At 37.4% G+C, this 20,337-nt stretch overlaps 1 protein-coding gene across 4 annotated transcripts in view; it reads left to right on the top strand.

Moving 5' to 3' along the window:
- Positions 1-15: 15 nt before the first annotated feature.
- LOC103050933 (von Willebrand factor D and EGF domain-containing protein-like) overlaps positions 16-20,337 on the top strand; it is a 245,855-nt gene continuing 225,533 nt past the window's right edge. For all 4 annotated transcript variants that reach the window (XM_088146520.1, XM_088146519.1, XM_088146518.1 and 1 more), the window contains exon 1: positions 16-423. In XM_088146520.1, coding sequence (XP_088002646.1) covers positions 330-423 — 94 coding nt within the window. In that variant the 5' untranslated portion in view covers positions 16-329. The remainder of the gene's footprint in view (positions 424-20,337) is intronic.

The following is a 20,337-nucleotide window of genomic DNA, read 5'->3' as shown; positions in this document are numbered from 1 at the left end:
AACAATAGCAAGAAATGCACCTTTCTGTATGTGTTTGTGTATTGAAGGATATGTGAATCAGAACAGCTGGAGTGCACACAGCTGGACTGTGGACTACATTTTTTTGCTGATCAGGGCGTGTACTCATAATTCTGAATGTTGTCAAGAGAAAAAGAGGCTCTTCTTGGAAAGTTTAAATTAACAATACAGCAAGATCAACCTAGAACTGAAGAATTTGAGGAAAATGAACAAAATACGCAAACAATCTGATTTCTCTTCTTCCTAAGCTAAAGCCGTCTAAAATTAATTTTTAACAAGAGATATATGGGTGAAATAAGCTTGGGAGCAAAATGCAGCAGCTGTCAACCCTCCACCTGTGTATTTTACTTGTTTCAGCTGTCGCTTGGAGTTCTTTACGTATTTGCACTGGGGCAATGGAAGTAGGTAAGAATCCTGAACTTTTAACATTTGGTCATGACAGGGAGCAGTGGGAGAAGATGAGGCTAAATTGCAAAAGTAATTAACTGTGGTAGGTTTGCTAATGATGTGGAAAAGCATATCATATTTCAGAAGTTTGAAAAAAAGGATCTTAACCCTGAATAAGGAGGAAGTGGATTTAAAAAATAATGCTGTGGGTTCTGAACAACATGTCATGCAATTAAGTTAATGGATTACTATAATGTGTGTGTTAGAAGTGTGTGAGAGGGGGTGTAGACTTCATAGTAAACAAAATGCTAATTATTCAGTAATAAGATACTTTTAAACACACAGAAAAAAACCAGCTACCTAAAAAGTATTAAGGAAAGATCAACCATTCAGAATGTAATGCATCTGCAGATACTGGTCATTTGACAACATCTGTTAAATGGGTTACATATGATGGGAACAACAATAGCAACAGGTAAACATATGTTAGAAGGCATGGCGGTACAAAAGTGCTTTCTATAGAGGCATCCATATACATCCATCACTGGACGGGTATTTATTTGTGCAAACTTCTTCTCTATGGTTTTTAGCTGTCATTGCTGTCCATGTATAGACGTTAAAGAGTGGCTGACAAAAGCTGGACCTGCTATTTCTGGTTGCTAGTACGATATAGACTCATGCTTTTTTGAAAAGGAGCAGCAGCAGCAGCTGTTAATCGGTATGACTGCAGCTTATCTTGCAAAACTATCTACAGTTGAAATGGGGTGAAAGGAAATCTCCAAACCCTGGACTTTCTATTGGTTTCAGATGGTACCATTTGGTGGCATCTCTTAGGCACATATAAAGAAAGAATAATTTAAAGGAGACTGCTAGAAGATCAAAGAGACACCTATACAAGATTTTCAGGGCTAAAAACAAAGAAAATGACTACATTTCCTTGATCTTCCAACAATTTCTAATTTTTAAACCCTTGTGGAGGGTTATCAAATATAAGTGGATATTTGTCTAGTATAAAAGACATCAGAGGAAAATGACCTTTTAATATCTGGAGGCAACTGTTTCTGTTGGAGAGGTTATAATCAATGAACACAATATTTATAGCTATTGAAAGAGAAATGCCCCCAAGCATACATTAAGACGCTGATAAAATGCAGTAGGTGAGGATTATGAAAGAATTGTAAAAAAGGCAATTCTTTTCCTTTCTCCCATTTCTTGCTGCATATTCCGCTCAGATGAAATTGCTTTGAAGACATTTACATTATGGCAGATTGTGTTATGACATTATGAAGATATTAAAGAAACAATATGCTGTTAGCTTTTATACACTAATAACAAACCTGCTAATTCCACTGTGGATAGGGGATGAGCAACCAGAAAGCTGCCTGAAGATGCCTAATTAAGGAGAAGAGAACGTCTTAAAAGAACTGGGAAGAACTTTCTCTTTGTGATTTTCTTTAACAATATTTACAATGTTATATTGTAGGACCAATTAAAGGAACTTTCATGGGTTGGTTGGTTGGTTGGTTTGAATTGCACTTTCATGTCTCTTGTAAGGAAGACACATGAAAGAATTGCCAGCAGTATCCATAGCTGCCCTGTAGTTATTATTTATGAATTAAGTTATAGGCACAAAAATAACGGTTGTTGAGGACTCGGATGTTACTGTTGGCAAAGAACGTTGAACTAAGAATGTATCACCATATACTCAAGCATTTCATTTTGCACATCGGTCACAAGCCTTTGGATAGATTTCAAGTAAACATTCTCAGTCAGTAAGCAATTAGGAAGAAGTTGAAGAATCAGCTATTCTTCCACCTTATTCTGAAGTTCTGATTCTGCCTGTGAACACATTAAAGAAATCCATTCATCTCATTTCTTTGACTTTCCTCTGCCAGTTGTGTATTTTAATTTGAACATCAAACTGGCATTGCTGACCCTGCCAAAGAATTTCACAAGACAAATGTTAAGGAAAGTCAAAGGTATTTTGATAAAACTAAATAATTTTCTGGAATTCAGAGGGAAGACGCTTGTGTTCCCTGCCACAGATGGGTAATGTGAAGAACCGTCAGGGACAGAAGCAGCATGAAAATCTGGTTCCATGGGAGGATCCCAGAATAGGCTGGCTCTGCTTTGACTTTATGATGCTTTATTGTACATCCATATCTATATGGCTTAACTGAGATAAACAAAGATGCACTGCAGCTTTGAACATCAATGCAAATTTAGTTTTTTGCTGGATAGCATATATACATGTGAATATACAGACACGTATACATATCATATGGGGGAAAAAACAGTGTGAATATATTACTAAACTTTGCTTTCAAGTCATTTTCCTTTTATTTAAGAGCTTCATGTAACATTTTATACAAAGGATCTGGAGAGAAACAATGCCAAAACACACAGCCATTTTCTCTGTCATAATTCAAAAATCCATTTGCACAATAAAATCAGAATGCTGTTACTTTTTCTATAACTTTTCAGATTTTCTGAAGCCTGAATGTTCTAACATTTTATTTCTATTTGATATAATCCAAACTTTTTAATAGATTACATCACAGTAGAACTTTGCTTCAATTGTTAACATTCAAATGAAAGAATAGAAGATTGTATACTATTGCAAATCTTAAAAAAAAAAAAAAAAAAGCTGTTCATATCTTCTGTTTAACTATTTTGTGAGTAGTTATGAGATGATAAACAGTTTTCCAGGTCGACAAATTTATGGGATTGAAATTATGCTTTTCCATATACAGGGTGTACCAAAAGTCAGGCCCCATAGGCCAATCACAACATGTTTTATTTTATTTTTCAGAGAAAATGTTACTGTACTTAGGAATGTTCAAAGGTCATGTGTCAAATGAGTAAGTGCTTAGAATAAAATGCCAACTGCTTTGAACATTTAATGTACTGTATATAATTAATTGTTGATGGGGCAGGACCTGACATTTGGTACACCCTGCGTATTCCCCTTCCCTTACATACCTGAGCCTAAATTAAAGTTCACAATACCCCTCCACTATAATCATGATTGGAGAGACTTGAATATATGCGTTTGTCTAAATCATTTTCTCCTGGTTCACCAATATAATTGTAATTTTTATTTGGAGGAATCAGTGGAACCCCATCTTTCAAGGGAGGCAAACAATACAACCTGAAATTTTGCAGGTTTTTGTGTGAGCTATGCATTCATCATGGCGCATTGGAAAGCGATATGCTGGCTGAATACATCTTTGGGGGAGGAGGTAGGAAGTCCACTGGGGACTTTTGGCTGATATTTCATAATGGCATTGCTTTGTTTGCCCAGTCTAGTGATGGAACTGCATTTAGGCAGAGATCATCATTCGGTCAGCTTAAAGATGTCTCTATCCAGATTGGCTGAAAATTTGTTCCAGATACAGAGAATGCAAATACTGTGATATGCATTATATGGAATGAAAGAATTGCAGGGCTTTAGCCACACCGCTTACCTCTTTGTCCTCATTATAAAACCAACAATGAATAACAGGGACACAACAAGCTATATGAAGAACTAATCCGGGAACTGAAGCAATGTTTACATTTGCTAGGGCTTATTGGTATCTAATGTATCTTTCCTCACTAAACATTACCCATAGCCAAGAATGTTGGCAGCTTAAAGATGAATTTAGGAGAATATGTAAAGTCTTCAGCAATATCCCACTAAAAGTGGTCACCAACTGGTCCATAATATTATGAAATGCTGCAAATCTTTCCTTAGGGAAAAGAAAAACAAGGCCAGTAAGGATATGTGGACAGAAGTTCCTTTGTCAGTGCTTCACAGCTATAGGCCTAAAGAAATCTCTACCAAACCCTATTAAACAGGTCCCAATTCACACTTATGAGAATACTGTCAAATGTTAAATAATTTTTATGTGGCAGAAATAATAAAACCCCTGTATATGTCCATGTGGTTCTGGAGACACAAAACTGTCCAGTATGTATTTTTCTATTGCAATCTGTACAGACATACTTGTGAATTTTATTTGGCACCTATTCTCCAGAGGTTTCCAGGAAGAATAGATGAATTTTACACTGATGCCAATCAATATCTAACAAGGAGATCCTGTCTGTTGGTTTCATTGGACAAATATCCTTATTTTCTAATCTATTATTATATGTTTTAAGTAGACTATGACTTATTTATTGTGGTTTCTTGTTTTTGTTGTTCTGAATGATCTTCTGGTGTTTGAATGTAAATAAGTATTTATATCTAGGTTGGTTGCCATTTCAAAAGGTGTACAGTAATACCTCGGTTCACGAATGCTTCTGTTCACAAACAATTTGGTTCACGAACAGCACCATTCGCAAAATTTTGCTTCCGTTTGCAAACTCCACATCGGGTGATGAACACGACCCGCGGCCATTTTCCCTGCTGTGACACATGGTCGTGGCTTCCTGTAGGGAGGGGTACTCTCCTCCCAAACAATAACCACCTCCCCACCCGCCTTCCTGTCCTCCATGCCAGAAGTCGCCTCGAGCAAGGTTAGTGTTCTCTCTCTTCATACTGTACTGTACTGTACTTTGTTTCATATTTTTGTGGTTTAAAAAAATAATACATATGGTTCAGAATGGATTAACCGTATTTACATTGAACCTTATGGGAAAATTTGATTTGGTTGGCGACAAAAATCGGTTGGCGACCACATTCATAGGGGTCAGAATGGATTAACCGTATTTACACTGAACCTTATGGGAAAATTTGATTCGGTTCACGACCAATTCGGTTCGCGACCAGAGTCGTGGAATGAATTAAGTTCGTGAACCGAGGTACCACTGTATGTCATATCTTTACATATTGGAACTTTCTAAAAAGAGGACATCTAGAGAGAGATCCCCATCTAGAAAGACCCATCACATACAGTGCATGCATTTTCTCTCTTAAATCCTCAAAGAGATAAGATCTGACCGAACCAAACTGGGCCTTCTACTGTAGGAATATACTTCCCCAAAGCCCTTACCAAAATATACATTCAAGCAGTGCATGAGAGCCAACTGCCTGCCCATTTATGGAAGTCCCAAATTGCAAATTATGCTATATGCTGCAGAAGCAGTTCTGCATTCAGTCCTCTGTCACTAGGTTATATAGACTGGACAAGAAGTAACAGTGTGGGGGAAGATTCTAAGCTCTATTTTGACTTTCCACATTTGTTCTAGGCATCGCAAGACTTTACTACATGAATCCCATTGGGGATCCTGAGAAGTCAAAGGCACATGTTTCAAAACAGGCCTTTTCTAGAAGTTTACCTAAAGGAGAGAATATGTGTAGCTCAGGGTTGAACTGTGGAGTCCTTGGGGTTCTCTGAGCTTGGTTGTTTTCTTGCAAACATTTTGTTGCCCGGCTAGAGAGCCAACCCCATTCCATTCTAGCACTGAAGATGTTACCTAGCTGGGTAATGAAATGTTTGCAAGAAAACAACCAAGCTTAGAGAACCCCAAGGACTCCACTTTTCTAGAAGTTTTAGAAACACTTTGTCCTCCCTGAAATATGAGGAACTGATGTAGTTGCTTTTTCTTGGATTTCGGTTTAAGTATAATACTCTTGGACGTAGAAGTATTCTCCTCTCTCTCTCTCTTTCTCTGAGGGAAGGTGACCTGAGCACTGATTAGTAAAGTGAGCTTTATAACTTTCAAAGAAAGGAGATGTATTTGAGGAAATATGTTATAGAGATAGGCAAGAACATGTAGTACCTAACTTCCTACTAGGAAGAAAGTGAGAGATGGAGTGCACTACTCAAGTGTCCCTTAGAACAAAGGTGGGAGGAAATGACCTGAGAATGGAAATCTTAGCCAAAGAGCAGGCAGAGTGACAGACAAAGAGAGAACGTGGAGTAGGTCCTTGCCTCTGTATCAACACATCACTCCCCTCTTGTGGTCAATGGGTTATGAGATGCTGGAGAGTTAGTGCCACCAGATTCAAAAGTGTAACAAATACAGTAATCAGATTTGGAAATTAAGTATCTCTTCTGTATCACTGAACCCCTGAACTGGAGCAATAAACAATGTTTCATTTTTTTTTTTTTAAAAAAAGCTCTTTTCTGTATCAGAGAACCCTAGAACAAGAACAATCAGTGTTTCATAACAAAATTACAGTTCCATTCACATTTCCCTGGGACAGTGCAAGGTTTTGTCAGAGGCCGCACACAGTCAGTGGTGTGCAAATTTTCATCCCTGAAGGCTGTACTTGGGCTTTGAGGAAGATGCTAGAGGCAACAGCATCTTCCTCAGAGTCACCCACTGGGGGAGATGGGCAACATACAAATTTAATAATAAATAAATAAAAATTAAAAATAGTCCAAACATTAGACCAGGACAAAAAGTAGTTTGATTTCATTTTGTTTATATTTAATCAAAATTAAATCTAATGAATATTATTATCTCTAGCCATATATGCAATGCTTTTTCTTTTCTGTCACGGCAAAAAGGGAAATTTGCTAAAAATCTTTGGAGGTTTCTGGGAATTGCACCAAATGCTTTCAGAAGCTGCAGGTGACCCTATGGGATTTCTGATGTTGCACCTTAAAATTTGAAGCAATGTAAAGAATTAATTTATTGTGCCTGAATACAACACATAAAAAATCCTTTTATATTGATTTTAAAACAATACCTTTTGTTCCTAGGTTCCTTGGAACGGTGGGATCTTAAATAGCAGTAATTAAGAAAATATTACGTTTTATTCATATGAGGTGGTGGTTCCTAGAAGCCATTCAGCATCTTTAGCTATACCCAGCCTGGTGCAGTAGTGCCATGCAAGAATGTCAGAACACTTTCATGCGATCACCTTTTTTGATCTATGGAAGCTATTTCAAGCAATGCAAATTGTGGAAGCCATTTTTAACAGAAGAGAGTAGATTGTGGTTTCAATTATAATTTTAAAAAATGCCCCACTTGCTACTCAGTGAGGAGAGTAAGAAAGATGACTTGATAGAAATATGCAAGAACTGTAACCTAGGCAAAAGGGGCTGAAACATTTTTTTTTTAAGTCCTGGGAAATGAGATAATATTTGGAAGCAGCTTAGCCGCCCGTGCCTCGCTGATTGACTGGAGTAGAGGAAAGGGGAGGAGGTGTGGCACAATCAGACTTTCAAGATTCTGTTATTATAACCAGTCTCAATAAAGGTAGTTTTAGCCTTCCTGTGGCATTGATTTCCTGGTCAGGTCTACCTAGTGAGACTGACAGTTATAGGAATTTGATCCAAATGAAGCAGTCTAAAGCATTATTTTGAGAGGCTAACCTTACAAATCTCAACCTAATGATCTCCAGATTTGTTGGACTAGATTTCCCAGAATTCTCAAACACTTTTCAAGATGCTTGGCAATTCTGGGACCTGTAGCACAGCAACATCAGGCCTGATATATTTTCTTTTCCTAGTCCACATTTATAATATTAAAAAGAGCATAGTACAACACTGCCATCACATATTGGCTTCCAAAGGATAACTTTCAATATATCCAAAGGCATTTGCAATGGAAACGTTACTACTTTGTTTTGAATAGCTGTTGACCAATGTTAGAACTCATGCGATAAGTAGGCTTAGAACCAATTAGGCAAATGCACAAGAATCCAACTTTTGATAAGTAATCTTTATTGAATAAAAGTTAAAAAGTCATAACCAAAGAATTCTAGCACTGCTCTATTTCAAAAGAAATATATAAACAATACTTAAAATCTTTTGTTCCTTGTTCTCTTTCCTTACCTATGGAATGGGCTACCTGAACCCCTCTTTGGTGAAGGAGGTCTAGTTTCTATCTGTTTCACTCCCCCACTTTTTCTTTTTCTTTTTTGGCAACTGTCAGATTTATTATCATGTTGTTCTTCACTGACTGTGTGAGAACTCTTGGTCTCACAGATAGGTTCTAAAAGTCTCCTCAAATTTCCATGAACAATCTATTTTCTCAGTAGGTGTTAGTGGTAGGTGAAGAAAGGTTGTTCTTTGGATAGCAAAAGCCAACATTTTCTTGGATGGTCTATGTGTGTAACATTCATTCATACTGATTTCTTTTCTATATTAGGTAAAGTAATCTTCTATCTTTATCAGTAGCTAAAAACTTCTCCCATAATTTTCCTCTATTTTATCAAAGGCAGATGATAAGTCAATAAATGCTGCATGCAGGCATTTTGAGGACCATTCATTGATCTGTGCATCAGATGTAAAGTGAAACACTGATCTATAGTACAATGACCCTTTCTGAAGCCTGTCTGTTCTTCTGCTATTATACTCCTAGTATCTGCCCAATCGATCAATCTGTTTAAAAGATGCCTTATATGTTTCTTATACCCTATGTCAATAAGAGTTATAGAGTGAAAGTTAGCAGGTTTTGTGGAATCTCCCTTTTTAAATATTGGAATTACTACACAGTTTTTCCAACCTACAGGGATTTGCCCAGTGGCATTGATATAAGTAAACAAGGAGGCGAGCATAGGAGCCCACCAATCAGGGAATGCCTTAAACATTTCTGGTGGTAACATATCCTCTCCTGGGGCTTTGCCAGCTGTCTGTTGTGTAATTATTCTTTTAACTTCTGCAGCAATTACTGGGGGTCATTTTAATGATGTTTTCAATATATCAGTACCCATTAACTGTTGGTTTGATATTCTAATATCCTCAAATTTATTTTTGAAATAAACTATCTAAACTTCAGGTGAATTCTGTGCTTCTGTTATTACTTTTATCTCTCTCTGGCCTTGGGAAACTAGTTCCCAGAATTTTGTATCATTATTTTAAACATGACAGTCTTAATTCTTGCCACTGGCTTTTATAGTAGTCTTCTTTCCTCCTCCTTATCAGTGCTGGATATTTTTAGTATTTATCCCTGATTGCCTCTACCCTGTCAAATGATTTATCCTTCTTAATTTGTCTGACTAAGCTAACCAGTTCCTTTCTTTCATGTCTACATTCGTGGTTAAACCATGAGACTCTGGTTACAGTCCTTTTCCCTTGCCATGGTTTACACACCAGAGGTGTAAGATCAGCAACCACTTCCTCATATATGGTATTTGAATTTTCCAGTTTTTGAATAAGTGTGACTCTGTCCTGTAGCATTATTGGACTATGTAGCACTGATCTTACAGCTTCAGCCAAGCCATGTCCACTTTAATTGTTTCTGATTCTCTGTAGTGCCTTCTATACTGTGACTCTCTTGTGCTACATTATTTCCACATTGTTGTTGTTCAGCCATTAAGTCGTGTCCGACTCTTCGTGACCCCATGAACCATATCACGCCAGGCCTTTCTGTCCTTCACTGCCTCCCTGAGTTTGCTCAGTTTCATGCTCATTGCTTCAGGGATGCTATCTAACCATCTCATCCTCTGCCGTCCTCTTCTCCTTTCGCCTTCAATCTTTCCCGGCATCAGGGTCTTTTCCAAGGAGTCCTCTCTTCACATTAGGTGACCAAAGTATCTGAGCTTGAGCTTCATTAAATCCAAGCCAAGTGGTAATATCTGGTCAATCTTTAATATCAAAACATTATAATACTGGGATCAGTGAGGGCAATATGAATATATAATCAATGGCAGCTCCCCTTCTGTGGCTGACTGATGTATAAGAACCCCCAGAATGATACCCTTGTGATCCATGTAAACTGATCATTTGTAATTTATACATTAATTTAAGTAGTTCTAGTCCTCGCTTGTTCAGGATCTTATCGTGTGAATTATGACCTAGAGGGAAAATGGCCTCCATTTCAAAAAAGTCTTTATCCTTTAAGTTCAATATTTCTAAACTTGGGCTGACTCTAGTATCAAAAACCCTACCAATAATTAAATCTGCACTTGTGGGATGATGTAACGTATTAACTAATGCCTGTTCCAGGTTATTCCAATTCGCCTGTTGTCTAGGTGGCATACAGATATTAGCACATATTAACATTCTTCCGTTAGATTTCAGGCTCAGTATTTGAGTTTCATCTATATCATAATTTCCAGGATTAATTTCCTCTATTGTCACATCAAGATGTACTGCAATTAGGCTCATTAAAACCCCTTTAGCATGCCCCATCTTTTGGTCCCTCTTGGCCCATTTATAAAACACATATAGCCAGGTAATGCTGTCACATTATTTCCCATCAACCAAGTTTCTTTTTTACATTTTCTACAAGATTATGATACTGATTTGTTTACTTATTTATTTAAAACATTTACACAACTGTCCATCTTACACCAAACTCCAGGTGGCTCACAACCAAAAAGTAAAATACCATCTATTTACAATTTAAAAAATGCTAAAACCAAAAATATTAACCCCCCCCAAAAAATTGCCATTGGGCTACTAGAGGTACCTCATTTGCTTGGTATGATTGACAAAATATTTTCAAATATTTACAGTATAATTATATGCAACTGTGAATGTGCTTGTGTGTATATATTGTCTCTGCTAACTCAAGATTTTTAGATGCTAAGTTCTCATGGGCTATTTGTTTGGATGAAATACATTCTCATTCACCCCTTTCTGACACATATCCCTTTAATTAGCCTCACTCCCATTTCTTCAGTCGTTCAGTTCATGACACCATGACAACTTCTGAGAACCATGAGAGAATAGTCTTAAAACACCAAGAACAAAATTAATTATCTAATATATTATTAACAAAATTGTAGAAACATACCTGTCTATTTTGCTATTTTTTCATTTATGCATTGATTTACTACATAATATATTTTACATCCTTGGTTATTATAGAAAGCAGCACCTTTGCTGGGCGGCACTTTATCTGCTGGCTTCATAAATATGATGCATTTCCTGTGCTGGGATGCATTTATATCTTGATAGCTGCTTGACAGCTTGGTTTGTTGATGGTCCCAGCACATGTTCCCTCTGGTAGATTTGTTAATATCTCATCAGTTCAATGACTCTCAAAGCTCCACTATCTTTCCCATGAACTAGTAAACATAATTTTTAGGACATGATTTACATCCTAGAAAATTTTCACATATCAACTAACCGCTTATCTCCTTAAAATCCTATTCTGAATGTTTCTCAGTCTTGTGTTCTGTAGGCTTGATCACAGCACCAAATTTTGCCCCTTAGTAACAGAAATATTATCTGGCTTCATATATTGCACTAAATTAGGATTGATTAACCCTGGGTGTTGAATAAGTCAAAATTAGCTGGATCACACTAAATCTTAAACCAAGGTTTGCAGGTTACAATGGTGAGGGGTTAGGGTTCAAACAACACACTACCATAACCAAGCCATGTTATTGCTTGGTACAGTGCATGAACCCAACTATTACACAATCATGAATAGACGAGCACAGTTACAATAACCCAGAAATAAATTTCATAGGATCTTAATGCAACTGATATAAAATGCTCTTTGTTGGAGTCAAGTCATACACTCAACTGTTAATCATCAGGGGAATCTATATCAGTTGAAACCTCTGTATTTAATAATGTTACATTTGATGACTGGCAGCTGAATATATACAAAATGACCTTATTGAATAACATCATGTGTCAAGAACTATAAAAGTTCCGGCACTTGTTTTATACCTGTCATCGTCCCTTCACATATGCAAGCTATCATTGCATGCTTCAGTCACCAAGTGATAACCTGCTTGTTTGAACCAATTTAGTCATCTCATGGAGCTTTGTTAAATGAATTTTGTTATTCAGCCAATTTTACTAAATGTATTTTGATATCCGTTTCTCTAAATTATTTGAGATCTTAACAAATTCACATCTCACTCATAGTTAACCTCTGGCAAGCAGCAGCATTGCTGTGTTTTTATGGCAAATGCCCATGCATCTTTACTCAAAGGAAACTAATCTTCCTATGTTCAAGTTGACTTATTTCCAGGGAAATATGGTCTCCTTCAAATGTATTGGATTGCAACTCCCAGAAATCCTAGTTTCACTGAATGGTTGGGGCAGAGGATGAAATCGATTGTTCCAATACATTCTAGTTCATAGTTCAGGAGATTAGAAACCTTTTTGGTTCTTTAAATTCATCCATGTCTTTGAAATGCTGAGAATAAAATCAAATATAAGGCAAGTAGACACACTGATGTCTTCTCACCTAAATTATATTTCTGAAAAGACTCTGAAATCAGTTTTAAATGTGAAATTATGATAATCTCATTACTGAAATGGTGTGACTATGGATCTTCTGGAAACTTCTGAAAAAATTAGTTGAGAAATAATTTGAGACAGACCTTAATGGACTCAATCAATAACATGCCTATTTCTGCCACAAACAGTTTCATTTTGACAAACCATACCACTTCATTTAAAAAAAAAAAATCTATAATTGATTTCTCTCTCTTCCCTGGTCTTGATACTTGTTCATAGAATTGTCAGGGGTCTTGGCTAGTATGCCTTCCTTAAGAAAGTATTCCTGTCCTAAAAGTGCATCAAGAACAAATTGGAATTAAAAGTTTTTGGAGGGTTACTACCAGATCATGTTGCAGCTGCCCCAAGGCAAAAAACAGATCTAATGTGCAACCACCAGTATATGTCAGATCCTCAAAGACTTGGGACAGGTGCATGATTTCATGGTGGCCATGAACTCCTGAGATGCTTCAAACTCAATGTCACTCAGTAGCAGATTGAAATCTGCAGAGTGAATACCCTTGGGGATTCTACTGCCAACCCAGTGGCAGCGTCTAGCAGATCAAGTAGGAATAAAGCTACAGAGCTGGGAGGGCACTACAACAGCAATCCCAACTATTTTCTAGAGTCCAACTTCAAAGCAGAGGTCTTACATCTCTCAGATTCCCCAATAACAATAATAACCCCCCTCCCCTGGGCTCACGGAGGATGCCAAAATTGAAACCCAAGTAGTTATATCTCCAAGAGGGAACACTATACCACCACAGAGATCACTGAAGTCTCAGTCATACCTGCCAGCTTGGCCCCTTAATCCATGATGAAATCATGAATGAGGACAGGTTTATGACAAACTGACCTGGCAATACCAAATAAATCGCATTATAGCTTAGTGTGGACTTCCAGGGGAGTCATGGCAGATTGAAAATGGTTTCGTTTTCATGGAGCTGATGACTGTAGTGGTTAAGAGGAGTTGGTGAAAAGTCTGGCTCTTTGGAACCTTCTCCGGACAAAGGAGGTAACCAGATCACCCACACGTATTCCTCCCAGCGGCTCCCTGTGAAGAGACAGCACTTTAGTGATCTCCATTGGGCTCCATGTTTCCAGTTGGGCAACACTGAGCCCAAGCCACAGTTCAGAGCCTCTAAAGAGACACTAGACTTGCTTTCACTTTCTCTTTTAATTAACATTGGAAATTACTTATTAGTGATTTACTTGAAATTAAAAACCTTCGGAAAGGCAAGTCGCTGCACACTGGGAGAATTTCATTCTATCCTGGGAGAAAGAAGATTTAAGTAAGTTTAAAGATTAAAAACAACATTTTTAACTTTTGGAAAACAGTGAAAGGGAGTTAAGAATGTTGGCTGTGGACAGCTAAGTGGCCCGATAGATTTGAAAGAAAGTTTTTTAATGGACTGTTTTAAATTTTATAAAAATACAGCAGATGATGTTGGAATTAACTGTAAAAAAATTTATTGGAAGGTTTTGGCACTGAAAATAAACAAAAGAGAAGACTGGGCTTTGTAAGTTAACTAGAGGGAACCAGAGAGCAATTAAAGGAAAAGGTATTTCTTAACATAATGGAGGAACATTGTTTTACTATAGAAGAATTTAAATCTGTTTGAGAACAATGTGTTCAGGTCTTATTTTTAAAATTGGATCTAACAGAGGTTATAGAAGAAGAAAAGATTCTCCTGGATAAAACAGAAGCTGAGGATGATTTGAATAAGGATTTTAAAATGGACTGTAAAAAGTTCCCAGACTATAAAAGAGATATGGAAGATATGGAAAAAGATGTGGATTTGAAAATGGACTTAAAAATATTTGACTACAACAGTGACATGGAGAAAGAAGTTGTAATGGATATACAAACTATGCTGGCTGATGTTTTAACAATTAAAAAGGATATCCTGATTATAAATCAGAAGAGAGTTATCTTATTTTGGATCCACAGAGACTGTGGTAAACAGTACTAAATTTCTGAAGTTGCTACTGAAAACAGACAGGGAGAAAATGATAAGAAATCACTATGTGGGATTTTATTTGAAGAAGCAACTGAAGATTAAGCCTCTTAAGAAGAAGAAAAAGGACTTCAAAGTGGAAGTTTAATTAGATTTAAGTTAAATTATATAAATTTTGATTTTGGGTGGTTATGATGAACTTTTTTTTTAACCAGGGTTGCAAGACGGTGTTTTATTTATATATGTATGTACATATGTATGTATGTATGTATGTATGGTGTGTGTGTGTGTGGATGTATGTTATATATGTGTGTGGTTATTATTGATTTTTTTTTAACCAGGATTGCAAGACGATGTTTTATTTATATATGTATGTATGTATGTATGTTTTGTGTGTGTGTGTGTGTGTGTGTGTGCATGGATAAATCTCTTACCTCCTACTTGTTAGAAACGTTTATGGGTTAGAATGTAAAAGGGACATATTGGATTTAGTTTAAAATATATATATTCCTGTTATTGATATTCTTTATACCTATGGGGATAAATCTTTTATGTTTTACTTATTAGAGAAAGTTATAAGTCAAAATGCAGCCTAGATTTATTTGTCTAAGCTTAAAACATATAGGTTACTACTATTGGTACTCTTAATGTTTTTGCTAAGTAAGACTGATTAACCTTTCTATAATTTGGCTATTGTTTAGTGATGAGAAATGGGAAGAAGAGATTTTTTTTAAAAAAAAATCTGTAATATTAGAGAAGGTGTTAAGTTACTGTAAATGCTTCTACTTGTTTGGAGGAGGGGGGGAGTCACTTTTTATATGTCTTTCTTTTTCTTTTTGTTTGTATATCTTTTCTAATTCTGTATTAGCTTTTAACTATGTAAAACTCTAATAAAAATATTCTAAATTTTAAAAAATCACATTATACCTTAGTGCAATATGCAAACCTACATATCCATAGTATTATGTGTCATATTCTTGGTCATGCCCCAAAGAAGCATATGCCTTAAACCACAAATGAAACATATGGTTTTGGATCCAGATTTATATTGGCTTCATATATCACCTCAAGCCATAACATGGTTTGTTTGGTTTTGTGCAAAACCAGCTCGCTGTATTGCATTCATGAAACAATAGTTAAGCAAATCATGTCTTAGTGTGAATCTCTAAGAATTCAGACTTCTGCAGTCACTTCCTTTCTTTTGTCCTTATTTTTTTTCTTTTTTAAAAAAGTTGCTCAACCAGTCAATTTAAAAAGTACAAAGCTCTGAAACAGCCTCTCTAACAGTGATTAAGAAAGCTAGATTCTTACAGTCTTGTTAATTGTAAGAAATATGGGTTGGGTGACAGAATCTTGGAAACTAGATATGTGTGTATTTTAGACCCCTTTTATGACAGTTATTCCTTGATGTCTTTGATTCATTTCTTCCCTCCCTCTCTTTCTCTCTCTTCTCCTCCCGCCCCTTGATTTGCGGAGGGTCTGGCTGCCCATGTATGAGATGCAAATAGAATGTCCATCTGTCCTTTTTTGTACTGATTTGCAAATGTCCCTTCTCCCTCCCAGGCACACAGAATCCCTTTATAGAAATTGACCAGGCTGTACCTGGCTTTCAGTGCTATAACATGGTTGGTGGGAATTCTCTTCAGAAAAGCCATGGATTCTCCCTTCCTCTCCTCATGGGATATTCTTTTAAAAAGTTCACTCCAGCATAGATTGCAACCTGGCCCAGTTACCGATATGGCTTCAATATGCAGCCCAGGGGTCAAAGCTGGGGGTCAAAAAAGCAAGAGGGCAGGCACAGCTACACAACTGAACTTCTACCCCTTTGTACATGTGTGCCACATTAACATATGTACAAATGGGCAGGGCTTCGATTGTGTCTGCCATCTTAAGCTTCTTAATCTTCCCTTGTGGGTGTCCTAATACAGCCACCTTGTTTCCCTTTCTCCTCCCCTCTTAGATGAGACGAACTGCAGGCATGCTGCATTATGATACAAGGAAGAGTAAACTCATTCCAGCTCTTCAATGACACTTATCCAATGGCTGCATTTCAGCCACAGAAATCTGTAGGATAGTAAAATGGCAGGCAAGAGACACAAAAACTCTTAACTTTTTGCCACCTTATGCTCAATCTGTGTAAAGTTACATAGAGCTGACCTTGGGGAAGTTAGGTGCAAGAGGTCAAGGGGGATGTTGCAGAATATATTACACAATCCTGAGAAAGAGGGAAGCGTGAGAAAGAAATTCAAATCACCCAGCCTTGATTTAGTTTAGTATAAGGTAGGACAGAGAGAAACTTGGTTTTCAAGATTCTGTTATTCCGTCTTATGAACATTCCTTAAATCCATACCTGTTTCTCGACTTGCCTACCTCAAAGGGGTGTTTGAATATGTTGACTGATCAACAGGTCAATAATCATTTCAGAGAAAAGCAGATGCATTTGAGAGCACCTGCAACTGAATATATCTGTCTCACACACCAAAAACCTTTCTTTTTCTTTTTCTTTTTCTTTTTTGTGCCTTCAAGTCAGTGTTGACTCCTGGCAACTCCCTGGACAAGGTCCTGCAGCTTTCTTGGCAAGGTTTTTGGACGTGGTTTGCCCTTGCCTCCTTCCTAGGGCTGAGAAGGAGGGACTGACCCAGGGTCACCCAGCTGGCTTCGTGCCTAAGGCGGGACTAGAACTCTTGGTCTCCTGGTTTCTAGCCTGGTGCCTTCACCACTGCCCCAAACTGGCTCTCTGGCTCCAAGAAAGCTTTTTCAGAAGCTGGTTTTGGGATGCACAAATCACTATGTTGAATTTAAAAGGGACAAATTCTGTGCTGCCATCCAGTGGTGGTCATTAGATCAATAGCTTAAGAGGCCTTTGGGAAAAAAGAGAAAAATGTTAATTGGTCAGGGTGCCAGACCTTACAAGCACCACCCCAGCACTCCTTCTGTAGGGCCATTGGTGGTGGCTTTTCCTGCAATTGGTGTCATTCAAATTTCAGTCATGGAAAACCACCAGTGACTGTCCTTACATTGCTGTGCAGATGAGTTGTATAGACAGCAACACAACACAGCACAGCATGGCCCCATTATGGTTATGTGTTAAAGGCATGTTTGGGGGGAAGCATGATAGGAATCAAAATTATTTTTTCCAGGCTCGGGGACAGGAGTAAAACATGCTCAAGTGCCTGAGTGCCTACACCCTTTGTCATAAAGGCGGTCATGTGAGATAGCATGCTACTTTAGCTGACTGTGTGAGTTCTGAAGTTAACCGAGAGTTGAATTTGTATGCATTCAGTACATTCTAGCCATCCCCACGTATCATCCTTATAGATATCCTCTCTATATCATGAATATGGACTATAACTGATGGAGATTATGTTAAAAAATACAAGGCAAGCTTTATGTCTTCCAAAATTATTGTATTTCCATAGTCATCCCTGGCAAGCTATAGTTCTCTTTTGTATGAAACAACTTGCTGCCACTTTCTCTCTTCCTTGCCTCCTTTTCTTGTTAATATTGATTTAATATATAGTTTTCTTTGGAGAGAAAAAGACAGAAAAGATCCACAAGCTTCAATTATCTCAATGTAATTCTCGTCATAATATCCACTGTTAATTAGCCCTTTCTGTTCTTGTTTGCTATTACCCACATCATGTGCATGAACATGTGGGCAGTGTAACTCATTAACATTTCCAACAAGAATGTAGCATTCATCTTTTCGTTTTAAAGCACATCCGTCCTCTCTACCTGAGGGCTACATTCATGCAGAAGTTGTTCAACGTATCCTTACGTCCTTGGACTTCCAGAAGGGAGGGTGGTACAAAACAAAACAACTCCTCTAAGCATTTTAATATTTTGCCACTGAGAAAGCCTATGACTACACAGTGCAGTTAGTTTTAAAAGAACAGTCCAAATGTTCATGGTAGCAGAAGCTTCTAGAATATTTCAAGAGCATTTGCAGAGCATTCAGATGATGTATGGATAGGCATCTCTTTCTACTATTTTTCTACGGTAAAATCCAAGACCACATTATGACTGTAATGACATTGTTATGCAAATTATGCAAAATCATGTAACCTGCATTAAGCACATCATGACATGAATAATATACAGTATATAATGTGCACAGCGGTGCCAAGATGCACATGAAGTTACTTGCCTCTCTGACCCTCCACGTGGAAGCCCATGACATCTACTGTCATCCAATTTTATCCTAGGAACCTTTTTATGAAAGATCTGCTATTTTCTTTTAGCATTTTAAAGCCAAATGGCCTAGTCAGCACATGCAATTGAGCAAGAGATTAAAAACTCTCATTTTATGTTTTCCCCAAATTTTACTAAGAGAATCCAATACAGGTAGTCCTCATTTAGTGACTGCTTGCAACCGATGTCCACATTTTCAGCCTTTGTAGCATCTCTCTCAGTCAGATGTTTGCCATTACACTCAACTAATACACATTGACCTGTGCCTGACCCATTATTTTTTCTTCCCTCCCCCCCAACAGAGTGGAGAGATTGCCTAAACAAGCTATCTCTTCCTGAGCTGCTTTTCTCTGCAGGGCAGTATCCCTAAAAGTGCTAACCGCAAGTTAACAAGCTCAGCTTTGTGACCTTAATTAGTTGATTAGAATGCTGGCAGCTGCTGCCTGCAACTGGCACGACCCTAATCAGTTTCACACTAAAGGCTTTGCCAGTGCTAGTGCATTCCTTTAGATGTGCATTCCCCATTGTGTGTCTGCTTACTCTCTTGTAATCCCTTTCTCTCCAGTGAATGTAAATACAAATATTGATTCTTTTCTTGCTAATTATCCCAGTGCCTGGGTGAGCATTCCAAAGGGTGAAAAGTGGGGGGAAAGGGCTATAAGATTTGCCTTTTTACCCGGCTTCCTTGTGAGTCGAGTTCTGCAAACCTGCCCCACCGTTTGGTCTCACCCAGCTGTTTGGAGTCATAACTTTCTGACACTGTAAAGCAAAGGAAAGCTGAAGTAAAATCATAACCACAGTCTCAGTCATGTGATTTTTCACTTAGCAACCACTTCACTTAATGACCAAGTTGCCAGTCCCAATTGTGGTTGCTAAACGAGGGCTACCTGTAATGCAGAAAAATGCTTAATAACATGGGAAACACTTCTCAAGAAGAATGTTCGCTACTTCGCTAGATTTCTGGCCAACTTCATTCTGAAATTATCAAATGATACTAAAAATCATGTGGAAGCTGGAAAACTTCTTTAAGTTCCTGTTGAAAGAAGGTGATTGATTCTTATTCTTTCTAATGTTTTGTATTCACTTCTATCCAGGCTATTAGACTTCTTTGTAGTTGGCTTTTAATTATACATTTCTAGTTCCTTTTGTAGGACTTTGGTTACAGGAAAAGTTTATGGATTGTAATATTCTTTATTGTGCTATTTCATTTTTTCTTCCTCCTTCTCTTTATTACCCCCCCTCTTTTAATTGGCTTTTATTAAATATAATCCCTTTCATCAAACCTTTTTGTTTTTCTTTCTTACTGGTTTGTAAAACAGTAATAATCATATCGTGATTCTTTTATTAATTTGTGTAGGGCATTGCAAGGATGTGCTCTAATGTTTAACTAGCACCAATTGGGATTTACATATTTTATTTTTTTTATCACTGTAGCATTCCTTTTCATTGTTTTATTTTTCCACTTTTTTGATGATGGGGGTGAACTTTTGGATACAATTTGGATACAGAACAGATAGATCTGTGGTATGTGCACATGAAAACTTGCTCACAGTTTTCAGGATTATGTCAGATGGCAGTGTCCATTGTAATGGATGTTAAAAATCTGCTAAGCATAGCCAAGTGAAAAAAAATGAGAATGGAAACCTCTTTTTTTTGGAGGGTTTTTGAACAACACTTTTTCATAGAAAACTAAATGTTTTACATAATCAACAGCTCTA

This window comes from Python bivittatus, unplaced genomic scaffold (assembly GCF_059951505.1).
Source record: "Python bivittatus isolate LINGU-HERP-01145 unplaced genomic scaffold, Pbiv_v1 ctg000480_np1212, whole genome shotgun sequence".
Taxonomy (NCBI): Eukaryota; Metazoa; Chordata; class Lepidosauria; order Squamata; family Pythonidae; genus Python; species Python bivittatus.
This window is presented reverse-complemented; position numbering and strand designations above follow the sequence as displayed.